Here is a 24005-nt window from a genome sequence, read left to right as displayed (position 1 = left end):
TGGTGATGCAGCGGCAGCAGCAAAGCAAGCACACTGTAATGGCGTCAAATCTTTCATCCTTCCATGAAATTGAATGTTGGGGAGGGGAAATGAAGTGTGCCTCTCAATTACAGTATAGGCAATCACTGAAGCTTGCACTTGAGAAATATGATACTGAGTGTTGGTGGTGGCATTTGGGTAGCACTCAAAAAAAACACACAACCGACATGATTATTTTGTAAGATTATTTTATGGTTGATACGGCACATTTATGTAATGTGCCGCTAAATAAAAGAAGGCAAGCTGAAAAGGTAAACTGAAAATGAATCTAATAAAATATACAGTGTTAACAAAGAAGTTGGTGTTCGCAAAAGTAGTACAATTACTACTAACCATGCAACATTCACATAGAGCGCAGGGAATGTTGAAACAGATTTGTTTCCATATGTTGGTATTTTAACTCAGAGGATCAGCAGAAGTTCTGTAGTCATACTAAAATTTAAAGAAACTAAATAAAATCATCAGCAGCCAGACTCTCAGCTGAAAGGTCTGTTCAGGAAAACAGGAGGGGGGGAAAAAAGAAGTGAGGACAGGACAACAGACCAAAAGGAGATGCTGTCTCCTAGCAGATGCTGGCGTATGGTCCTGTCAGTCGTCATCCGGTGCAACTCTCCCTCCTCGACAGAGTGAAACTGAGGCAATATACAACATGAAATATTCACAAAAGTTGTCTTTGCTTAAAAAGGATTGGAGAGAGGTGGGAGGGGAGAAAAAAATCTGGGATAGACAGACAGAGAGTCCCCAAAATGCTTTACTCAGGCTTCTCCTTTGGGTGTGGGGTAGCACACACTGAAACAGAGGCAATGTACCACAATGAAATATTCACCAAAACAGTCTTTGCCTAAAAAGGAATGAGCAGAGATGATAGAGCAAAACAGAGCTGTGGCAGAGATGGGGAGAGTCCCCCCAAAAAAGCTCTTGATGTCAAGTTTGCTTCAGCTTCTGTACATGGCAGTGAGGGAGCCCAGCAGGGGTTCCATTAAATGTTCACACAAATGTTCCCTGAACAGCACATCAGTCTCCATGGCAAAAGCCCCCAGTTCCCAAAAATACTCGGTGAGTAAACCGCATGTACTCACTCAAATACCCACGGCTACTGTTGACAGCCCAGGAAACATGTAATGTAAAGACAATATCTTCATTCTGACTGGTTGGCATTTAGTGTGAATGTATCGAACCCTAACCCATTGGAATTACAGGAGACCAGTGTTAATTATGTTGAAGAAAACTATGATGCCAATGACCAATTTTTCATAAAATTTAAAGTAAAATAAAAATGTTGTAAATAAAAATACAGTTTACATGAAAAAGACGATGACGTAATCTATTGACACTTTGAGTCTAACCTCTTTGCGAGGTACAAAGGTTAGGTTGATCTACCTTTAGGACACAGTAGGGAAGCGGCAGAAATACATATTAGGAAGAAAGAGAGGAGAGACTGCATTATGGTCGAATTTCACTTACGAAATTCGGAAATTAAGGAAGACAAAATAACTCTTAACTTTGTAAACTATGTGGAGCCAAAAGGAAAAACCACAAAGGTTCAGTAAAGAGCACACTATCAGCTCAGCTGTTCTGCTGTCGCTAAACTTAAAAAAAGTAGTTCAGACTTAAAAACCAACAGCGCTGCTAATTTGGGATTTTAAATAAAAACATAAATTGACATGCTGAAGATAAAATAGAAATGTTATTTAGACATAATAGATTATTTTTGTGCTCTTGCCACCATTGCAGATAAATCATTTCTTTCAAACAAACCACACTTTCACATTTACTGCCATCACGACAGTCAGCTGTGTGGACTTGTATTAAGCTAACTGTAGGAAAAAAGCAAAATGGCAAACAAACTTCAACTGAGTCATGTTGTGGACCATTTATTTCTTTATGGGAGTAAAATATTGGTGACAAATGCATCAGCCCAACTGTGTTCTCATAGGTTAGATATTTGAAGTTTTGTTTTTATTAAAAAGACAGTATTGGACTGATTTCAGCAATTACGTCATGATTCAAACCCCATAAATTTAAATAATTTTACACAAATATGGGGCAAAATACATTTGCTGTATAAGGTTGCATCAGGCAACATGAATCCGTATCTCTTCAGATGTTATCTAGTCAAACAGAGGACAAAGCAATGGAAGGCAGATTAAAGTCGTATTAAAATTAGAGGAAAAAGACTGAATAATTAACTCCTAATTAGGTTTATTAGAGATGTGCCGATTCATTAGCAGCCATTTTATCAGTGATGCTCTGTGTTGCCAGGATATGTGTTATGAAAGGAACGCAAGCACGGTGTGGAGTGTGGACTGCAAACACGCCATTAGCCGCCGCAATGACAGCGCGAGGCTTCAACGCGACAAAATTAAACCCAGTCCTTTTGAATCTGTGTGAAAAGGTCACATCTGTCACCAGTCTAATACACAGTAATACATTCTGCACATGCACTGATCAGGAGCGTTGATGCACGCGTGTCAAAAAATGTGCACAAACAGTGTCACATGTGAAGTGAATGGCACAATCGACTGGAGTGTAATGGATGGGCTTTAATCATGCAGTGAAGAGCAAGAAACCGAGAGGTGTGGAAACTCAAACGCTTACGGGTGGCTTATGAATCCTCGAGGATGTTAGACGTCATGTTTAAGGACCATACAGAAACTCACAGCTTCCTGCAGCAATACAAGCAAATCTTGTGATTGCTGGATAAAAAGAAAATGCTTATTTTGATGACTAGATTGACTCACAGTTTAAAAAAATCTTGGTCTTCAAAATAGCAAAAGAATTGATGAGCACAATAAACAATAGAAAAGGTAACAACGGCAGTAAGAAGTGGGGGCACGAGGTACTTGAGCTCTAAGATTTCTCAGTACTCTCATCAACAACCAGCCTGTTTTCATACATAAAAAAATCGGATTTGTGTGTCACAGATGGTCAAACAAGCCTTTAAGCACCTATTTGCTCCATAGCGAAGGCCGTAAATAAATAAATAAAAGGACTAGAGTACTAAAACTTTATCTTTATGGCCCTTTGTGTTTAGTCAAAGTCTAAATCAATTGTCATCTTAAAAGATATAGAAGGCTTTTTAGAAAAAGCTTATCTGTGAGCTCTCAGGTTATTTTGAAAACTTAAAAAAAAGAAGCCAATTTTTTACCTAAATTACCTAAATACTAACATCTACATGACTATAATTCAAATATGATTGTGCCATGTACAGATTATGTTTTGTTCCTGTTTCACGTACAATATAGTGATCTTTAACGTCTCCAAATGGGTGTCACTGTCAGGTTAGTCCTGACCCGGAGCTGAACATGAAAGTGTATAAGGGTTGGAAACATATCCGTTTAAAGCATTTCATGGAAACTGTATTTCCTGATCCAAAGCAGGTTCCTACCTTTCTTTATAAAAAAGTATTTTATTTTACATTCATGGAAACAAATAGATTTATTTATCATTGTATATATAAGGTATTAAAAATATATTTTATTTAGCTTTGCTCTGCAACCGTAGATTTGGCGATACTTGCAGGCATCATAACGCAGAGTGGTGCAAACAATAAAGTGCAAATAAAATCCATATGTATTTCTGTTGTGTTTTCTTGGAAAGACAGAGGACATGAGTTTGCCTTATAATCTTCATCCTATGATGAAGCAACACCAAGATAAGCCAGGAGAATTGTGAAATCTAATCTGAATCCCAGTGTTTTTTTTGTCTATGGAAATGGCTAGTGTCTTATCAGCGGAGTGGGTTATTTGAGCAGATTCATGCTGTGGCTTAGTGAAGGGACTCAATCACTGTGACCCAGCGATAGGCCTCACTGTCGTCCTCTCCGTCTCCCATCTTTTTATCTGGAGGAGCGGAAATGAAAGGATGGTATCTCTCGCACACTCTCCGCATCTTCGGGTTCAGGAGATGGAGAGAGGCGCGGACATTTTCTTCTTGGCTGTAGCCGACAGATGAAAACGCGGTTTATAAATCTGTGCTCGGAATGAAATACGCCCGGCAGTTTAGGGACTCTAAATTAACACAACCTCAAGAAAGGTATGATGCTGTAATTTTGTGCTGAGGGTGTCACGGTAGGATACAAAACTGAGATAAATCTAATTACACTCCGGTAAATGAAGAAGCTTCGCAAATCACCAGCAGCAATATTTACAGCTAGAGAGTTTCAGAAACACAGCTTGTGGTTTTAGTTATGGATGTAGTCGATTACTTTGATTAACATGCAACAGAATGGCAATTTTTGTTTGCATTCACTCAGAGGTAAAATGTATGCACAGTGCTTCAACATTGGTACAGTTTGAGGTATAGATTTACACCATCAACCAACCACAGGCTTGTCCAAACTATTATTGCAACCAATTCGAGCTAAAATCCTGCTTTTTCACCATCACAAGTGAAAACACCTCAGCTTCCCTGATCTATACAGAGGGCGTTATGGATAACTATAGGTTAAAGAACAAAGCAAACACATCCACCTCCCATTGCTCAAAGACTAAGAGCTCACAACAGCTCTTTAAAGCTACATTAGGAACACACTTTAAGATATCTGACCCCTCAAGATGGCTTTGGACACGTTTTTTTGAAATTATATTGCGGTTTGGGTAGTAAATTAAGCTAATGGCTCTCCTGTCTACGTTGAATGCTCCCTGTTCGGTGCTACATCATGATAATTACATGGCAATGCCTTAACATAACACTTTAGCTATTTGTTGCAATTCCAGAGCAAATGCAGGTCACATTAGCCAAGGTGCGCTCTTATACGGGTACATTAATGTTACACAATGTTCGCATTCTGACATTTCATAACTAGTGTTCAACAGAAAGTGCAGAGAATCATTTAACTGGTCTTGCAGGTATGCGGTTATGAACCAAAACGTAATTGTCAACTTTTTTTTGTAGCTACGGGAAATGTCAGGTTATTACCATATTAATTACATTATATTTTGTGAGGACCGTGGACACCACATTTGATGGAAAATCATCCAAAAGTTAAGATATTTCAGAAAGGACTTATCATTAGTGATGCAGCAGTAGACATACTGACCTCGTACTGGTTAGCATTAATAAAAATGACTAAAAGTAACTGTGACAAATTCCAGGAAAAGCCCATTCCAACAATTCTAGGATCCACAAATAGTCACGACTCTATGTCACCAAGGTTCCAACAGAAAGTGAATAATTTGTGGTAAGCGAGGCAATGAATTTTGCTTTGCCGGTTTCTGGAGTAAGTGGGACATAATCCAAGGAATAAAGGTTTGGGGCATATGAATTTAAAATATAATAAGTTGGAAAAGATGGAAAAAGCAGAGACAGGGAGCAAGGAGAATAATGGAGCTCACCTTGACACTGTCTCCTTTTGTCAGGATGTCCCAAAGTGTGTGTCGAAAGTTTGTGAGATCCATCTGATGGGTTCCTCCCAACAAAGCCTGGGGAAATGAAGAGAAGTCATTTTTAAACTACTTTTGCAATTACTCAGTCAAATGGCATTTAAATGCAACCTAACACACAACCTGCACCGCAAGTATTCAAGTCTCCTCTACATTGCGACTCATATATGCATCTCAAGATGCTTACATCTTGCATCTTTTGTCGAGTGCCCGCTGGCCCCACAGGTGTGGACTTATAAAAAGTGTATTATATAACTGATAATGAACAGTGTATCATCCATCTCACATTCAGCTCACCTCCCAACAATCTCTGCTGCCATATCTGCTTATCCAGTCAAGTCACTCTTTCATTAAATCAGACTTTACAGCCCAACAGACGAAGTTTACTGCCTTTAGAACTCAAATACCATTCATCACAGAGACGGCTGTGCTTATATGGATATACTGCGTGTTTTAATTCACTGGTGGACAAACATATCATTCATCCTAACCGAATAAACAGACTATTGCAAGAAAAAAAAAAGGCGAGTGACAACATGGAGTGAAGAGCAAATGTGCTGCTTCTGCCAGCTGAAATTGAAGTCAGTGAGGCGGTGTGCACCAGTGGATGCCCATCAGTCACAAGTGCTTGTGCGACGCCAGAAAAAGCTGAATGTGACGCTCCTGCACATTGGGAGGTACAGAACGAGGACAGAGGGGTGGAAGATGGTGCAGTTTTCAGTGTTTATTCATCTGAATCTGTGTCCCCTGGAAGCCTTTTTTTGGCAGCGATGCATCGCAGCGGGCGATGACCTTTAGATACTATGCACAATTAAGCTAATAAACACAACTGTGTACCTGGACACTTGGACTGGAAGGCAGGTGCTGTGAATCACCTTGGACGTGAGTGAGATCTTTTGTGCTTAGGTGGTCTTTTCGAACCCCAACTGAAATGCATTTGGTTGAAACAAAAGGGGGGGGGGGCCATCAAGGAGGAAATGAGCTGAATGGGAGTTTTGTTTGCTGCTGAAGTTTATTCGACCTTTGAGAAGTCAGTAGCCAAAGTTTGGTCAGATACTGTGGTATAGCTGAAATGTTTTTTTTTTTAAATCACTCATTCATTTTTAAGTTATTAAAAAGCCAAAAAAAATTGATTACTGACTCTACTTCCTATTTTTTTTAAATTTGCTTGCACAAATCCATTCATTTCAAGATGTTCACTGGGGCTGTCAGGGGTGGTGATATTATGGCATGGTGGTATTTTGAGATTCAAACAACTATGCTCATAATGCTACCATAGGTTCAAAAAACATAGAAACATTTCCTGTTTTACCAATATCTGAAGAAAAACCTATTAGTATATTAGTCATAGATATTTTTTATAGATCCATACAAAGTAAAATTATAAAAAATAAATAAATTCAGACAAAAATGAAATTAAAAAAAAGAGAATAAAGGAATACATTTCTAAACTAAAGAAATACTGTGACTGAACTTCACACATGCATTACTTTAATACTCTTTATGTATCATAACAGTTCATCTGTACACTCTCGCTGAACTGCAATTTATTAGATTAGTCTCCTCGTCGTGAAAATTCTCCAACAGTTCTGACAAATAAGCTCTACATTTGATTTAGTCAACCTAACACGGGCAGTGATATAACTGTATGCAAAGATATTGCTTTACAGGGAGATAGAGAAGAGAAGATGGATCAAATAACATGGTTGCATACTGTGCTATGTTATTTGATCGTTCCAGCTTGTTCCAGAAGCACAGTCGTTCTACAAATACCACTTATATCCACCTGGCAAGACAATATTGGGTTCCCTGTCGCAGTTATGAAATGTATCACCTTGCGAATATATGAAAACAGCACAAACAAAAAAAGATGAGACAGCTATTATAATGAAGTTGCACAAATGGAAAATATTGCATCACCCACACAGTATTTAAGTGTGTGCACATGCTGTATGTATAAGCAGGGAGTCGCATACACATAATAACGCTGTCAGCCACTTATATCGATTTGCCTCATTTAAGCATCTCTGTCAACTCAGTTTGGGCATTTATCCTTCACTCAGTTGGGTACTAAGAAACAAACACAGCAGAGCAGCATGTTGTTCAGAGGGAAAAGTACTCACTAGTGATCTCCTTTCAGGTCCTATAACAGAGAAGGATGGGAACTCTTGACCAAAATAAAATAACTATTTGCTGGTACTCAATAAGACATACTCAACAATCACCTTTAAGTCCAACAGTCCAATTTTAAGCCCAGGTGGGTTTCAGTGAAACGTTCACTGGTAACTTCAGATAAGAACAAGTTTAATTTGAAGAGAGATTATTAATGCAAACCTGAAATGACTGCCTTCGCAAGGCTCCGTGGAATCACTATATTCGTCTACCTCGACAGTAATTGTATCTCCCCTTTTTGAGAAGTGACATTAGTCAAGTGGAAGACAAAGGGTACGACTGCTGCATTTTTGCTATTAAAATCAAGAAAGAAAAGACATCCTCTACGTGTTGCCTTTGAGTTCCTGAGAGGAGAAGTGGAAACAGGGGAGAATGATACCAGATAAGTGAGGGAAGAGATGACAAGCTATTTGCTGACATCTCATTAAAATGTAACCAACGCAGGGGAGCTTTTTTTTTACAAACTAAACACATGTTTACAGTAATTGTGACTTAAGCATCAATTGAAGCGTCCCTGAAGCTGATAATAATCTTGTAATGTAGTGGGCTGGTTAGACCACCTGAAGCAAAGTAATTAAGCAAAACAAAATCAAAAGTTCATCTACAGACAGACTGTCAGCCAATACTACCCAGCTGAAGCAGTGTTTGAGTGGATACAGTGGCAGTGCAGGGACATGTGGGGGCAAGAAGCATTTACCCTATATAGCAACTGAATGTCTGGGGGGGTTTTGAGCAGAAGAATATCCTTTTTGTGGGCAGTTCTTTGTGTTTTGTGTCATAATCCAACCTATTTGCAGCCAGTTCTGCTTTAATCATGCAATGTTGACGCCATCTCCATTTGTCTCGACATAAAATGAATAATTTCCTATTAGCAGTGCAGGAATGTCACTGGATCTAAACAACTGTACATTGAGAAACACAGATAGTCATGTGAAGCTGCCTTTTAAATGAAAGGTAACTTGGAGCTGCATGGGGAAGGAAACAGCAGCAGCTGTGATTATACAGCATATACAGCAGGCACGTAATAAGGCAGCTATTCAGAGAATGTTTGATTGCGGTTAACGGAGCAAACAATTTTAATATCACATGATCACATTCAGGAGAAGCCAAACTCATGATCATGATTACACCGCTGCACAGAGAGCGAGGGTCACACAAAGGGTTGGGTGCCCCTGAGCAGGGCACCAAATCCCCCATTGCTCCCCAGGAGCAGGAAAGTGCTGCCCACTGCTCCTGTACCTCACTACTGGTGTGTAATAAGGATGGGTTAATTCCAGAGGGGGAAAAAATCACTATAACTAATTGGTGTGTGCGCAAAGATGACTAATTATAATTAGCAATGATTTTAATGAATGGACAGGTTATGCACTACAGCTTTAAAAGTTTCACAACACATTATATATATATATATCACTCCAAATGTAATAAATCAGCTCTACTTCCATTTGCAAAGCTCACATATGAGCACCAGACAGGTTTCAAGCAAGCGTTTCAGCCCGTATTGGTGTAAACATCAGGTGTTGTTGTAAGCTTCTTAAACCATGCTAATGAATAGCTCCCCCTTCTCTTAATATAAACGCGATGGATCGATATGTAGCATTGCATCAGTCTATATTCTGCTCAGTATCTGGACCCAGGGAACATTTCATAAAGGCCATAGGTTTGGCTTATCACGGAGCTAAATGCCAATGTAATTATTAGCGTCTGAAGATAGTGGAAAGGGAAGCACATCCTGCGGCAGTACACCATATTTAATTAATAAATGTCACTCTGTAGAGGGAGTGAGGGGAGTGCATGAGAAAAGAAAAGGAAAAGAAGCAGAGAGAGGAGGGGGAGGGAAGGAGGGAGGGCATCAGAGTGACAACAATACTGATCTGGACTTCAGTGCAGACACACAAGTACAACCAGTATATGTAGAAATGAACAAACAGGAGGCAGAGACAAGCATGAGAACACTGTATACAATCAGATTATATTTTTATTTGTTGTAAAACATACAACAGTAGGGAAACAATTAGATGACCCATTCTTGCACAACATACTTTTTTAGATTTGATTTTCCACTGTAATGCAACTTGGAAAACAAATTAGTCTTCCATACAAATGTTGTTTAATTCATGAGGGACAATGTAGGAAAGTTTACTATGGAATTCTGCTCTCCTGTGTGGTACGTTTGATGTGTGATTGACAGATTCATTACATAGCTAGTTGAGATTTGAAAAAAAACATAGTGAAATAATAGCAATGAGCCATGTAGGAAATATTGCATTAGAACAATGTCATTTTGCAAATTTCTTAAATCATGCAGCAAGCAATTAATGAGTGGCATCAAAACCAAATGGACTTGAAAACAAGAAGTAATACAGGACTGTTGGTTTACACAAAAACATACTGAAGTTAAAGGGGTTCCCAAACATTATGGGGCGAGAGATACAGGACCATCATTATCGCAAAGATGTTAAACATGTCACACAAAATAGCGCCGTGCTGCCATGAATTGACCTGCTACAACTGTTGAGGTCTATAATTCATAATCACCTTAGAAGTCTTGTAGGGTCAAAGACAAACGGATAAATACATTTATTTCAAATTTCCTTCAACCTTGTTAATATTTTGTGAGAATGTAACTATCTGGCTATTCAGGATATTTTTTTGACACAATTTGTATGATTCTGATCAATGAGCTCCGTCTGTAAAACAAAGGTATATGAATTTGAAGAAAGAAAATCAACCCCATGCTACTAGCATTAGCTATGTTAACAGTCATCAGTCATCTTCAGAGCATGTCGCCAGTGTTTAGTGAAGCATTTAGGCCATATTTAGGGTGAAGTTATCATGTTGGATTTTACCTTTTCCTTTTTTTCGATATCCTATCCAGTCATTTTGGACTGAGTATCGTATCAGCTCAACCGTAGTTTCCAGTCAACAAACAACAATTAAGGCCGTGGACACAAGTTACTAGGTCATTAATTTGATTCAGCTTTGCATAGTTGCTTGTGGGCATCCCATAATCAGGGATTTTGAATTTGAAAAGAGTGTTGCAGACAACAAATGTATTACAATAGTATTCTGGCCTTTTCGGTCAATACATTTCTTGAATTGTCTCAGTTCTACCACTTTACTAAAATAAACGCTGAGAGGAAAGGTGCACATTCATGTCACTGGTGTTCAGTAGTGGAAGTCTGAGTCCTTTCTCACTTTGGTGGAGGTCAGAAGGGTCAGGTGTGCTGTCACTTTGCTTTTCCTGCTTTCAGGTAGCATTCACACGACAGGCCGCTCGTCATAGAGGACACAAGCTCCCATGATGCCCCCATGCTTCCCTTTCACTCCTTGCCCCAACCCCCAATCATACCCACCTATTTTTGAGTGCTACTTGAGTCATGACTACACCTGGGATCCTCTCGCCTTGGTGCCATTTTTGTCATCGGATCAGCTGCTGACTCCAGCCCTATATATCCTGCCTTTTGTTCTCTGCCCACGTATTAACTGTGAACTGCATGAAAAACAGAAAAGGAGTTGAGGCGGCTTTGAAAAAGGAAAATAGATTAGGGCCCTGGAAAGCTGAGAAAGAGAGAGAAAAAAAGACATCTCTTAATGTTTCTTATGCAACAATTTCTATCCCTCTCTCTCATTTCTTCTGAAGGCGACACTTCTCGGCACACAGAAGTGGGTATTCTTGTTTGGAAACAATGGCAGGCGTGCTTCTGAGGCAACTGTTAAGCTACTGCAAAGCAGATGCTTTTTTCTCTCGCCAATCAATTTAACACCTACACCTCCCCTCTCCTCCTTCATGCTGGCTTTGGCTCATCAGTTTTAAATGGCACAAGACATTCTCACATTGTTCTTTTGACTCACTCAGAGGACAAGAAACGTCTAGGAAACAGTCCTATCAAGGCTTAATCACCAACAGGTTGGGTCAGCACAGACGAAAGATAAAACACAGCACGACAGCATATTACCGAAACACAATGCCGCAGTATGTGAAGGCTCCAGTCTGTAGAGGAAATTATATTTGAGGGTCTGTAAAAAACAGGATGACAATTTGGAAACATTCCCCATCGTTCTGAATCTTGTGCTAGACTGAATTGCAAGGGAAAAGCCATCTGTGTCTGACTCTTATCCCTGGCTTCTCCAGAGCCTGGATGAGCCTGAGCCAGCAAATGTCAGTCGGATAAAGACCAAGCCTGACAGACAGACACAGGAGTTTTGTCATTTCATGTGTCATCCCTTTGATAGCAAGACCAATCTGCACTGGTCTCAAAGGCCCAAGGATGATGGGGGGAGGAAACATTCTCAGGGTGCACGTCAGGTTGTGTAACTCCTCCAAGTGCCACGGTAGCTGAAACGTTGAGGACACGTACTGTTGTGATGCCCCTGCGGCCTTTGAGAGCTTTCATTATTGTCTTATGTGCTGTGCGGCGGGGTCACCATGGAAACACAAAACACATCAAGCATTTCCCAACAAAGGACATAAGGTTCTTCAACAAGATGTTCTTCGAAGAGAAGCTGGTGTGGGTCACAGGATATTTGATGTGACTTGATATTTAAAAGAAATTGGTTTCTGCAGTTTATCTGCAGAAAAATGATATTTCAATTATTATCTGCATGGTGGAGACGCCTCAGACAAAATAAAAACTCAGTTGGTACTGTAGGGCTGGGCAATACTGTTTAAGTGAAAATGAACTAGTAATAATAACATGATATTGCTGTCTAAAAAAAAGCTGTTCAAGTTGAATGATGTCACGCAAAGCAATCAATTGCTCTGAACATAAACCCCCTATGTTTTCGAAAATGGGATTTGTACATTTCCTACAGTGATATTCATCAAAATATAGAAGAGGTCTCTGTTTTTCTCATGAGTAAAGTCTATATATGATTATGTCTCACAAATACCTTTATAGTTACAGTAGGTCCAGCTGTTAATCCAGATTATTACTTCTATATTTACCTATGTTTATACCTATGAGATGGTATATGTAAATTTGTAAAGCTTGCACCAATATATTGTTCTGTAAGTTATTAAGAAAGTTTGTATGATCACGTCTAAGAACAGCAGAAACTGTGATATGGAAAAACAATTTTTAATCATTAACACTTACACTGACCATTTTTCACAAGAGCCATGAAACTGTATATACTATGTTATGTAATTAGATCCTTTTTTCTACTGTTAGCTGTGGAGAAAATGGTTTTCCTGTGCATTAGGAATTCACAGGAAACAAGGTCTGCATATGCAGTATGTTTCTGGTACATCAGTTTCACTTTTCACAGTCCAATACTATACAATCAGAGCTGCATTGAGTTCAGAACAGCACACTGCTACACAGGTATTTTCTGGAACCAATGCCACAACAACCCAAACAGAAACAACATCTATGCTTCATAAACATAAACAGAATTTGCAGACTGTAAATAAAAACTAAAATACAAAACTGTTTGTCAAAAAACCCCAAGACACTTTCACACAAAGAATACACAAGCCCAACTCCTTGCAGGTTAGACTACTACTGTTACCGATACAGAGTCTGTGAGAAACTAATATTTCTAATTGACTTAACATTTAAAAAATGAATTCAGTCGCACAGTTGCTCCTGCTATATTTCAAAGTGAGATCTGAAAGAAAATAAAACCTATTTGTTGAGTGAATGTCGCCAAACAAACCAGGACGAGAAAGGAATATAAGGATTGTGTTTTCATTGTAATGCTGACTTAACTGCATCATCCATGCCAGCTAAGCTTTAAATTTAAATACATTACTGTACTGTGTGAAAGTCATAGGCTACCATTAGATTTGTTGTTTTAGCAATGCTATAGTTATTTCTGGACCACATTATTGGAACACATCCAGGAAATACAGGAAACATGTAAAAGAAACATTTTCAGAATAAGTAGCATTTTAGAATTAGTGTGACCTAACACTAAATCTCTTAAACCTGGAGTGGAACCCTATTATACCAGGTTTATTCAAAACATGCTTGAGCATTACATGTATGACTTACGGTCATTGAAAGTTCACTAATATAGAAGACCAAATTTCAGTCACACCATTCCAGTCTAAATACCAATGATCACATAAATTGAAAAAAACAACAAAGCTGGTGGTGCCCTGAGACTTTTCCCACAGTAGTATACATTAAAAACCTAATTTGTATCACTGAGGAATAATGCCTCTAAAATGTGTCTGAAATGTTGAGAGGGATATAGTTAGAGACCACAGCTACAACATGCTTTGTGTTCTTGTGATACACTGTAAGATCACAGATCAATGCATTCACTTGGGAAGCACTGACAGATCGTCCCACTGCACAGTGTGTACCCTGTTCTCAGGAGCTGCAGTTACACAGGTGCAACATCAATAGTGTTTGTCGAGTGGTTAAAACTGATAAGAAAGCAAATGATTGCCTTAAGCTCGCTTTCAGGCTTCTTCTTTTTTGTCAGTACAGCTTGTAAGACAGAATTTCCAGCAATGAAGTCAAAGAGACACAAACACAGTTATGCCATTCAACTTAATAGAGAGTTACACTGCTGGTTTTTATATGAAGAGCACATTATTTTTGTTGCCAGAGTTAGTGCCATTACCAAAGACTCCACCCACCCTGCGCACCACCATCTGTTGCCCTTTGGCAGATGCTGCAGATCCATTAAAACTTGCACCACAGCATTTAGTAACAATATAATAGTAACTTTCTCTGGGCCTTAAGGCAAGCAAACACTAACTAACGACGCATTATTCTGTATAAAATTCCAGCATACCTGACAATGAAATGATAAATGAAATATGCAAACCTGTTCTATTATTAGGGGCGTAGCTTTAATCAATTTTAAATAGTCTCTTAAAAGTGGCATGTGAAAGTGAGTTGTAGATCATATGGGAAAATAACCAAAACATCTGCTGACTCACCTGTCAATTCAGTGGTAGTAGATTGGAGGAGGGGCCAACAAATATGTTTAAGACACAGGATATATTATTTCATATTGGTTTCATGTTTATTCAATACTCATTTCATTCTATAGAACCTCCCTTGGTAGCTGGCAGGATTTTGTTGTGCTTGTTGAATATCGACCATTTCTAATGCATGTTTTAAAATAATGCCCCGACCAGGATAGCACTGTATTATCTTGTATTTCCTACAAAGTCAATAAAGCTTTCTATTATACTCACATGTATAATATTTTTATTGTTACACTGTCTTGAGAAAGAATGTGACAAATAGATGCTGTTTATAAACAGCGAGTCATCGAGACAGATCAATAAGACAGCTCTTGATATATGACACCTCTGTCAGGACTTGTTGGACCAGCAAAAAACAATCCCCCCTCACTCAGCTCCTTCCCTCTTTTGCCTTTGACCTGCCACTGGTTCCATTACCTGTGCCACCCGTGCGACCTCAAGCGCATCCAATCTCAGCGGTTACATAACAAAAGGAGGAGTACAGGGAAGATTAGAGGTGCAGAGGAAGAGGGCAAAGCAAGAGATTGACGAGTGGCAGGTGTGCAGCCCGAAACAAATAAAAGTCTTTTACAGTTACCACCCAAATCATTCCATGTGGGCCCAGACCCCCACCACCTCCCCTCACCTTCCTCTTGCCTCAAAAGAACATGACATATTACAGCATTTTTTAGCAGGTCTGTTTTCCTCCATCTCCGCTCTACAAACCGCAAATCACTCCAGCGCTGGTTTCAGCCTGTCATTTTCCATTATATAACTTGAAAGTGCTCTAGTCATGAAGAAAAAACATGACATGTGATGGGAGGTGGTGATGAACTGAGGAAGGCCGGAAAACCTCTTTTACCATCAGCCCTGCTACCCTCATGTACCCAGATGGCTTTTAACAGAACACCATAATCTTGCTAGAGTATGCAAACTCTGTTTATGACTACCATGATTCATGACTCTAGCATTAGCTGGTGAAGTGTAAACTGTGGTTGGGTTACATCAACTACTGTATAACCCACAAGCAAACACAGCAAGAAACAGGAAGTCCATGCATAAGCTATAAAAGAAACATCATGGCCTACATCCATACAGTCAGTTAAAAAAAGAGTGGAATCCTAAGTACAGCTTAGGTCTGCAGATATTAAACTTCTACAGTACTCTCGGTGACGCAAGAACATGCATTGCTCCAAAAAAGACATTTCAGAAAGTTAAATATAGCTTTAAAAAAAATCTGCTTATGCAGACCCATAAAAGCCTCACTCATTAAATCCTAGAATCACTGTAAGATTATGAAGCCTCCCAACAAATGCATGAACAAGGAAATTCTTGGCAGCAGAAGAGAACTGTTCATTTTTGAGGAGGGAGCTCTCCCTCTCTTTTGAGAGAGTGAGGCAGGAAAACGGCTCCAAAGGCCCTACCCATAAAAAACAAAGAGATTAAATGACCTGTGAATGTGACTTTCCATTTTTTACCATTACATTCAACTAGGGGGCCTGCTGCCCCCTTCTGGTTGCTGGCAAGTAGAAACTCATTGTACTGTATCTACAGCAACATTTGAGAAAATTCCCACTGATTCAATGTGTATTAGTCCATCCTATCCTGCATTTCCATTCAACATTAAAAAAATAAATAAAAATAAAAAACCTATCATCTACTCTCGTCCTACAAAAACAGAACGCAAACATGCCAGGTCCCCCTCTGAGGTGAGCTTCCACTGTTGGAAAGGGCCAAATGTCTACCAGCTCAAACAGATGGTGTGAAGCGGCGAGTCAAGTTGCTGACCTTGGCAGGCAATGACTACGGTGGGAGTGCTGGTGTTTGTTTTCAGTGTATGGATGTTCTGTGGAGGTCATGAACATGAAGAGAGCTCAGTGCAGTTGCAAAGACACAAAGGTGAAGTCGATGCTGCTCGGTTTGCTCTCATTTTCTGCGGGATAGTGTTGAAAGCATTTTTTTTTTTTTACATCAAGACAAACAGACCCAACAGCAACATTGTGCTAATAAAGCAGGACGACTACAAACAGGTTGGAGCATGACTGAAAACTAAAAGAAGCACCCAAGTTTCAGAATTGAATTTTCACTCACTCACATTCTACCACTTTATCTTCCATATGAGGGTCACAGGGGACCCTGGTGCCATCCCAGCCCACATAGGCAAAAAGGCAGGGTACACCATGAGACAAACAACCATTCACTCTCACACCTATGATCAATCAGAAATTCCAGTTTGTTAAATCACTAAATCTGGATGTTTTTATATTGTGGGAGGAAACCAGAGAACCAGGAGAAAACCCCCACACGGGGAGAAAAGGCAAACTCTTGTTCCGACTGAGTTGCTAACCCGGGACTTCTTACTGCAAAGGTAAGAGTGCTAAGTGAAATCCAGGTTGCTCAGCACTTTGACGGAAGAAAGACTTATTTCCCTGCCCGCACCTTCCCTGCCTGTGTATATACACAAACACTCCTTCAGTCAGGTCAAATAGTTTTGCTTGACAGGTCATTTCTGCATGAAGAACGCAGCACACAAATAATATCACACCGTTTCTGTTCACAAAAACCCAAAAGAGGTAGAATAACAATCATCAAATGCATTTGATGGAAGTTATAGGATGAGTTCATTATAATGACTTCTTTAAGGTTCTGTTTTTCCTTTTGTCCACGCACCACTACCTCCAAACTCTACTATAGTAGCTACACTGTCTTCATTTCTCCCTTGTTACCAAATAATGTCAGCTCATTTACTGCGTATAAGAACCCTGGGGTATAGCCAATAGAAAACTGTGAAACAAGCAAGATTTCCATACCCACTCGAAAACAATCATTGGGAATTCCCAACCTATTGTGCACCTACCTATGTTGTTCGCCTACACTTCAAAGTGTCTCTCCTCTGTCCAAGTGTTGATAAGAGGAGATTTTGTCGCCTTTTTAATCAGTGGATTTATTTTATCCTCTTGAGAAAAAGAAGAAGAAAAAACATTCTATGCTCAATCTCTTTTTGTTTCTGGTAGACCGAGTTAGGGGCTTTGAAGGGATGTGCGTGGGTAGTTGATGGATAAGTGAAATTCACCTCCGCACAAATGCCCATTTCTTGAGAAAAGGCAATTTCCTGGGGTTCTGTTCATAGGTACAGTCCCAGCTTGGTCACACATCAGTGCTTTTGAGAATTTATTGTTCTATGGCTATTGCCAAGAGAATGGCAGCACACTCTTCGCAAGATGCTGATCGTGTTCAGTGTTTCCGTTTGTGTATTAAAAGCACATGTATCCACGTGTATGATATGTTAAACATGCTGAAAAAAGGGTTGAGACAGCCTGACTAGAGTGATGGCCCTTTTTTTGACAACGAAAAGATATTCCTCTTGGATACCGACGATTATCTCCTAAATGCGAGTGAACTTGACTCTGCATTAACAGCGGTTTCTCCAGAAATGGAGGGCTATAACATAATGATAGAATTCTGAGGGAGCGGCACTTCAGAATATCCATTTTCCCTCCCAAGTGGAGTGCCTCCTTTGATCATCAAATTGTTCTCCTGAAAATCCTCTCTGTTCTTGAATTATCTGGGCCGCTGGAGTGGAAACTGAGTTTTCTGTGGAGGCTAAAGCTTCTAAGGGGAAAGAAAAAGAAGGGGGGGGGGCTAACGAAAAGGTGCAACACAAATTGAATAAATGTGCTAAAAAATATGCATATTCTTCATAAACATAAGTATACCTTTATGAGCAAGACAGAAGAAAAGTAATCAAGTCTCTTTCTGTCTGCAGACATGAGAAAACAACAAGGACCTGCAGTACGTTTTAAAATTCATCAAGCTGAGAGGATCTACACTTATTTGGCACATGTAACAGAGCTATAGCAACAGCACTATGATGATAAAGTTGACAGAACATGTACTTGTCTGATAGAAATGCTGAAGGAGGCATCAAGCAAAATCTCTTGGACTTTGACACTGTACATGCAGTTGCTTGTCAGTTTCAATGCAAATAGCCCGTTAACTACAGTCATTGGGATTAAACTACGGTTTAATTTCCCCAGCTTGATCACCGTTTGTTGTGGTTGCAGTTAAGTCTATATTTTCATATTCATACTGATTCGTCGTCTAGATGTAGTTGAATTCATTAGCAATGCCTCACCGTTTTGAGCACAGAAATAACAAATCAGCACTGACCCCCCCCCCCACCTCTCTCATGTTGGTTACAGCCACAGCTTTGGTGCTGCTCAAGTTTGTCTGTTTTCTATAACAGCCTCCACAACAATTTCTCATATTGGACATTTTACATGTGTAAAAATTAAAGTCAATGCAAAACGCACTTTCACACCAAAAAGTGGAGGTCAGTTTTAATTGAGAACAGTGTCTTTTCAATGTTTTAAAGAGTGTGCATACTAATTGCTAGAAAAAAAAAGAATACGGAGAGGGAGAAGAGGAAAAACTAGGCTGAAGCTTTTTTGTTTACAGCCAGCTATTTTGATATCTGTTGCCTGAGAAGAAGGAGGCTCAACAAGTCTTAAGTGAAAACAAACAGCTTCATTCTCCCAACAATCCTGCTTGAGGGGAAATCACTGTTGGGAAATTGTGCTTGTCCTCCTCGGAATTTAAATGAATATGGAAGGGACCCTTGTTGTGTGAGAAAAAAACGACTAGGCACTCAATCCAAAAAAGGTGCAAAAATCAGAGAGTAGGCAAGGGTAATGTAGATGTATTTGATCAGCTTGAAAAATGTGAAAAGAACAGAAGCGCAAGATTTGAGCATACAGCTAATACAGTGTATGTTTCAGCTATAGGATAACTAAAATATTGAATAATATTGACATTAGCTTCCAAGTATATGTTCCAGTGCCATAATACAGGTGTTTGAGTTGCACATCAGCTGTCGCTAAGCCAGGTGAGAGTATGGTAACAGCTTTTATTTTATAGCTTGATGAGACTCAGGAAGTTGGAAATAGAATAGAAGAACGAAATCACTGTATATTTTAGACTTAAATTGAAGAACTGACAATAGAATTAGAAAAATAAGCCATCCTATCTTAGGTGGAAAATATTGGGGAATCAGGGACACATTTTATATGAACTGTGGGGGCTAATGTATTACATCATCTCATTCAATATGAAGCAAAATAGAATACTGCAATTAAATTGTACAATTAATAGACTTTAACACCCTTTCATCACCACGCCCACAGCCCTGTGGTATGAAATGTATGAGGAAAACACAACTTACCACTGCTTCATCCTCAGAGAGAAGCCGCCCCTCATCATGAATGACTGTCACTTTTGCCTGAAGTTCATCCACCGTTATTCTGTTGTATTTTAAGGGAAGGGAAAAAACATGTAGAAGACAACAGCAAGAGTTAGAACAGGACCTCTCTCAACAGCTTGTACAATTACACCTAAAATATGAGATGAATGGATAACAGTGGTGAAGTCGGACTGATGTCTACGCATAAGAGAAAGCCAGCATGGCAGACGAGGTCAATACTGTGCCACACCTTTAATTTGGTATTGCCGGCATGCCATGGAAGGAAAAATATAGAAAGAAATCACAGGCAGGTTAAAAGTCACACTGGTTTTGTTTGGTTCAGTGGTGTGAAGAAGCACAGTCAGTATAATAGAGCAATAGCAGGGTATCTGTGTAAAAATGGTCAGAGTGTGTGTTTGTTGATTTTCACACAGTAAATCACATCATTCCTGATTTCATCGTAATGCATACGTTAACACCTTCACCACTACAGCTGACACCAATAATGAGGTGTGTGTATACCATAGCACTTAAAAGGCTCCCAACACATCACCACCTACTCGCTGTAAGGACCTTTCAGGTTTCCTTATTGGGGAAAACCCTGAAGATGGCAACATACACATTGCAGCTGCAAATAATATTCTTGAGGCTTTCACAAAAACAGATTTTGGTACACATTTTGTGTACCAGCTTGTGCTTCCATCTTTCTGAGCAGATCAACTTTACTGGAATTCCACTTGAGAGTAAATTGATTTTCATTTTGGGATTAGCTCATTTTGACCAGATTGGCCTTGTTCAGGATTACATTGATTCAGGTTCTCTGTGCTTTTAGCCCATCAAACCCTAAGTGCTGCACAACAACACTGCGCACAGTGCAATAACGGAAGCCATCTCTTATCCTAGAAAACCTGGATCTTTTCTTCAGCCATTCTTCCCTGCTGGTGTCTTTCTCGCAAAGGTTCCACGTAAACTAACACTACTGAGCTGAGATAATGACTGCATAGCTGAGATCAATCCCGGGAGTCCATCAGAAGCGGAAGTGCAGGCAAACATACAAAGCGAATAGCTTGTTCCACTAAAGAGGATCAATGCTTAGGGTAAGTGCTGGAAAAAAGCAGTGTCTCCCTCCATTGTGAGTCAGCACAGAGAAGCAGCTCAAAAAAAAGGGTGAAGAAACATGGCTTTGGCCCCAATTAGAAAAGGCATTTACACACATACTGTATAGACTACTGCAGCATAAGAGCAGGTGTTTTGCAATGCACAACTATAGTAAGTTACACCAAGAGAGTGATAAAAATCCCGGGAACTCACTCTCACATACACTGATAAATCTGGACAGAGGGGAGGGGATGAAAAGCACAACCTGTTCGTGGGCCTTTGGGAGGCTCCATCATGGTTCATTTCCTGAAGCAGTTGGTAGACTCTATTTATAGGCCAGCATACTGGTACCAGTTAATCCTACACTGGGCTGCCAACTGCCTGCCAGCTGGCACAGTGGGCCGCACTTGTGTGTGGCTCTTGGGAAGGTTCAGGATGAAATAACTGCGAGGAAGTTACCTTAATGACCAATCTATAAGGGAAAATCTTTATCCTATCACAAAAAGTCACAAGAGGGACACTCACAACACATTATATTTAGTTTCAGTGTGTTGACATTTCAGATCGTTTATTGGCAGAAATGTATTATAATACCAATATATTATATTTGTATGGGAAAGAGTTGTGTTTTTATGGGGATAGCCATCCTGCCCCACCATAAATCCATAGCAGCCTGAAAGCCTGAAAGAATAAACCAGCCAGAGTGTTTTGTGTTAGTGGAAACGTACTAATGGTGCTTTTCCACTACACAGTTCCAGCATGACTCAGCTTGGCATAGCTCGACTCTACTCATTTTTTTTTGCTTTTCCATTAGGGATAGTACCTGGTGCCTGTTTGGTACCTGCTATGGTGAGCCGACACTAGAACGTGACATCAACAGAATTGTCAGCCACTGATTGGCAGAGAGTGTTGGCACTGGATAATTCACGAGTGCAACGTCCGACACAGAAAACAAACCAAAGACTGCCGAACTGTAGATGACTTAAACATTTTGAAAACATGCATCAATCTCCAATATTTAGCAAGGAAATGTCTAAAAACTAGGGATGCACCGATTAATCGGCCAGTGATCGGAATCGGTCAGTCAGAATATTCCGATTTTAATAAGCCGATCAAATGCACCCGCATCGCGCAGCATCAGCAACACACGTGCACGCGGCTACACGCACATGTAGTAGAGTGTAGAGCTGGGCAGTATACTGGTTCACACCTAATACTGTTTTTATTCCGTTAGGATATGAATTTTTAATATACGGCCGAACCGGTGTATTTGATTACACAACATCCGCGCACCCGCAGCGCTGTGGCGGTGCTGCGCCGCTGTTGTCTGCTTTGCGAGTGAGCGCTCTGCATGTAAACGTTTCATTAATGTTTATATATTTGTTTCAATCCCTGAACGAAGCCTGTCATATTTGGGACAAGAGTCAGAATCTTAAATCACTTGCACAAAACTTTTGATCAGCACTCAGCATTTGTTTGTTTGTCATTTAAACCTGTGCGCGCAGGTTCAAAAAGTCACACTTTAAGTTATTATGTTCCATGGTAGCATGTTCAAATGTATCATGACAATTGTTTTTGTATTTTTATATATACTTCTATTTTATAGTGATTCGTTTTGTATTTTTAGTTGGATATCGGATGTGAACTGATTGTATTTCTATGTTAAAATGTTCTATTAAAGAGAAAAGATGCAAAAATATGTATATTTCTGTATGCTGAAAAGTGGTTTAAAAAATTGAAATCGGAATCGGCTAAAATCGGTATCGGCAGGTCAAACTTCTTGAAAAATCGGTACTCGGAATCGGCCCCAAAAATGGCAATCGGTGCATCCCTACTAAAAACTTAATACATCACAACCCCTTCTGCCATATTTCAGTTCAGACATGCAGGAAGTACTGAACTGATCCTAATGATTCAGTCCACTGAAAACAACTCACTAGTTTGTGTGTGTGGCGTATAAAAAGGAGGTTGCGTCATTTGCGCGTAGCCGTGGTACGACTCGGCTCACGTTGAGGCGGTACAATAGTAAAGGAAAATGACCCAATTAAGTAGAGTGGAGCCGTGCTGAGGTACAACTGTATTGTGGAAAGAGCAAACAAACAACAACTGCATCCTTTCTGTTGTGGCGAGGCACAACATAGTTCTCTGACACACATAGGAAAGAGTTGAGTGAATAGAGGAATCCATCTTTGTTACAATCTGGAGTTTCACCATTGGATCTTTGAAATATGCTGTGTTTGAAATTAACCATCTAAAGCAGGGTTTCTCACTCCTGGTCCTGAGGAGCCACTGTCCTGCATGTTTTAGATGTTTCCCTGCTCTAACACACCTGATTCATCAGTAAGCTCTGCTGAAGCCTGATAATGACCCATTTATTTGAATCAGGTGTGTTGGAGCAGGAAAACATCTAAAACATGCAGGACAGCGGCCCCCCCATGACCAGGAGTGAGAAACCCTTATCTAAAGTCAATATACTGCTGAATATTAACCTCAGTAGATTAAAAACTACTTTCCTTCGTATATGAAAAAATAAAGATAAAAAGTGTCTGTGAATCTGCATGAATGTTACTTAACAATTCATATTAAGCAGATAAAAGTTGGAAGTGTTTTGCTAAGTGTCAGTAGGGACAAAGCCATTACAGTGTCTTTAATGTACATGCTAATCCAACTCAAAGTCAGCAAATGTGCTGGCATTTGCAGACAACATGTATACTGGTGACTTTCCACTATGCATTTATCATAACAGCAACTAAATCGAGCTTGACACCTGTGTGTATAAGCTGTGAAGCCTTACAGAAAAAAGTGGTGATGTAGCATACGTACAAAAAAAAAAAACACTACTGCTTCATTCAAAAGTGCATCAATACACTGCTCCTTCTTCAAGATAACCAGCTCACCAAATCCCACTGACTGTCAGACTGAAACAATAGCTGTGTAGAAATGCGCAGTACTTGCAGATATTTCAGCTTAGTAATGCGTTTGTTTAAGAACAGAGAGACACCATTTGGGATGGAAGGGATAGAGTGGATGATGGAGGCAGAGCAGGGCAGAGAAGGGGAAGGGATTGGGGGGCAGAAGGGCTGAATAATGGTACACATCTAGAAGCAGGAATGCATAAGTGGGCACACAGCGCTGTCCGGAA

At 39.9% G+C, this 24005-nt stretch overlaps 1 protein-coding gene across 1 annotated transcript in view; it reads right to left on the bottom strand.

Annotated features, from left to right (window-relative positions):
* Nucleotides 1-24005, bottom strand: part of LOC310938249 (glucosidase 2 subunit beta-like) — a gene marked incomplete at both ends in the record, with an annotated part of 121327 nt that overhangs the window by 78798 nt on the left and 18524 nt on the right. Inside the window, 2 exons of the mRNA XM_083902738.1 lie at nucleotides 5376-5462; nucleotides 19748-19826. Coding sequence (XP_083758864.1) covers nucleotides 5376-5462; nucleotides 19748-19826 — 166 coding nt within the window. The remainder of the gene's footprint in view (nucleotides 1-5375; nucleotides 5463-19747; nucleotides 19827-24005) is intronic.

Source organism: Microchirus variegatus (genome assembly GCF_963457635.1).
Source record: "Microchirus variegatus genome assembly, chromosome: 2".
In the NCBI taxonomy this organism is placed as follows: domain Eukaryota; kingdom Metazoa; phylum Chordata; class Actinopteri; order Pleuronectiformes; family Soleidae; genus Microchirus; species Microchirus variegatus.
This window is presented reverse-complemented; position numbering and strand designations above follow the sequence as displayed.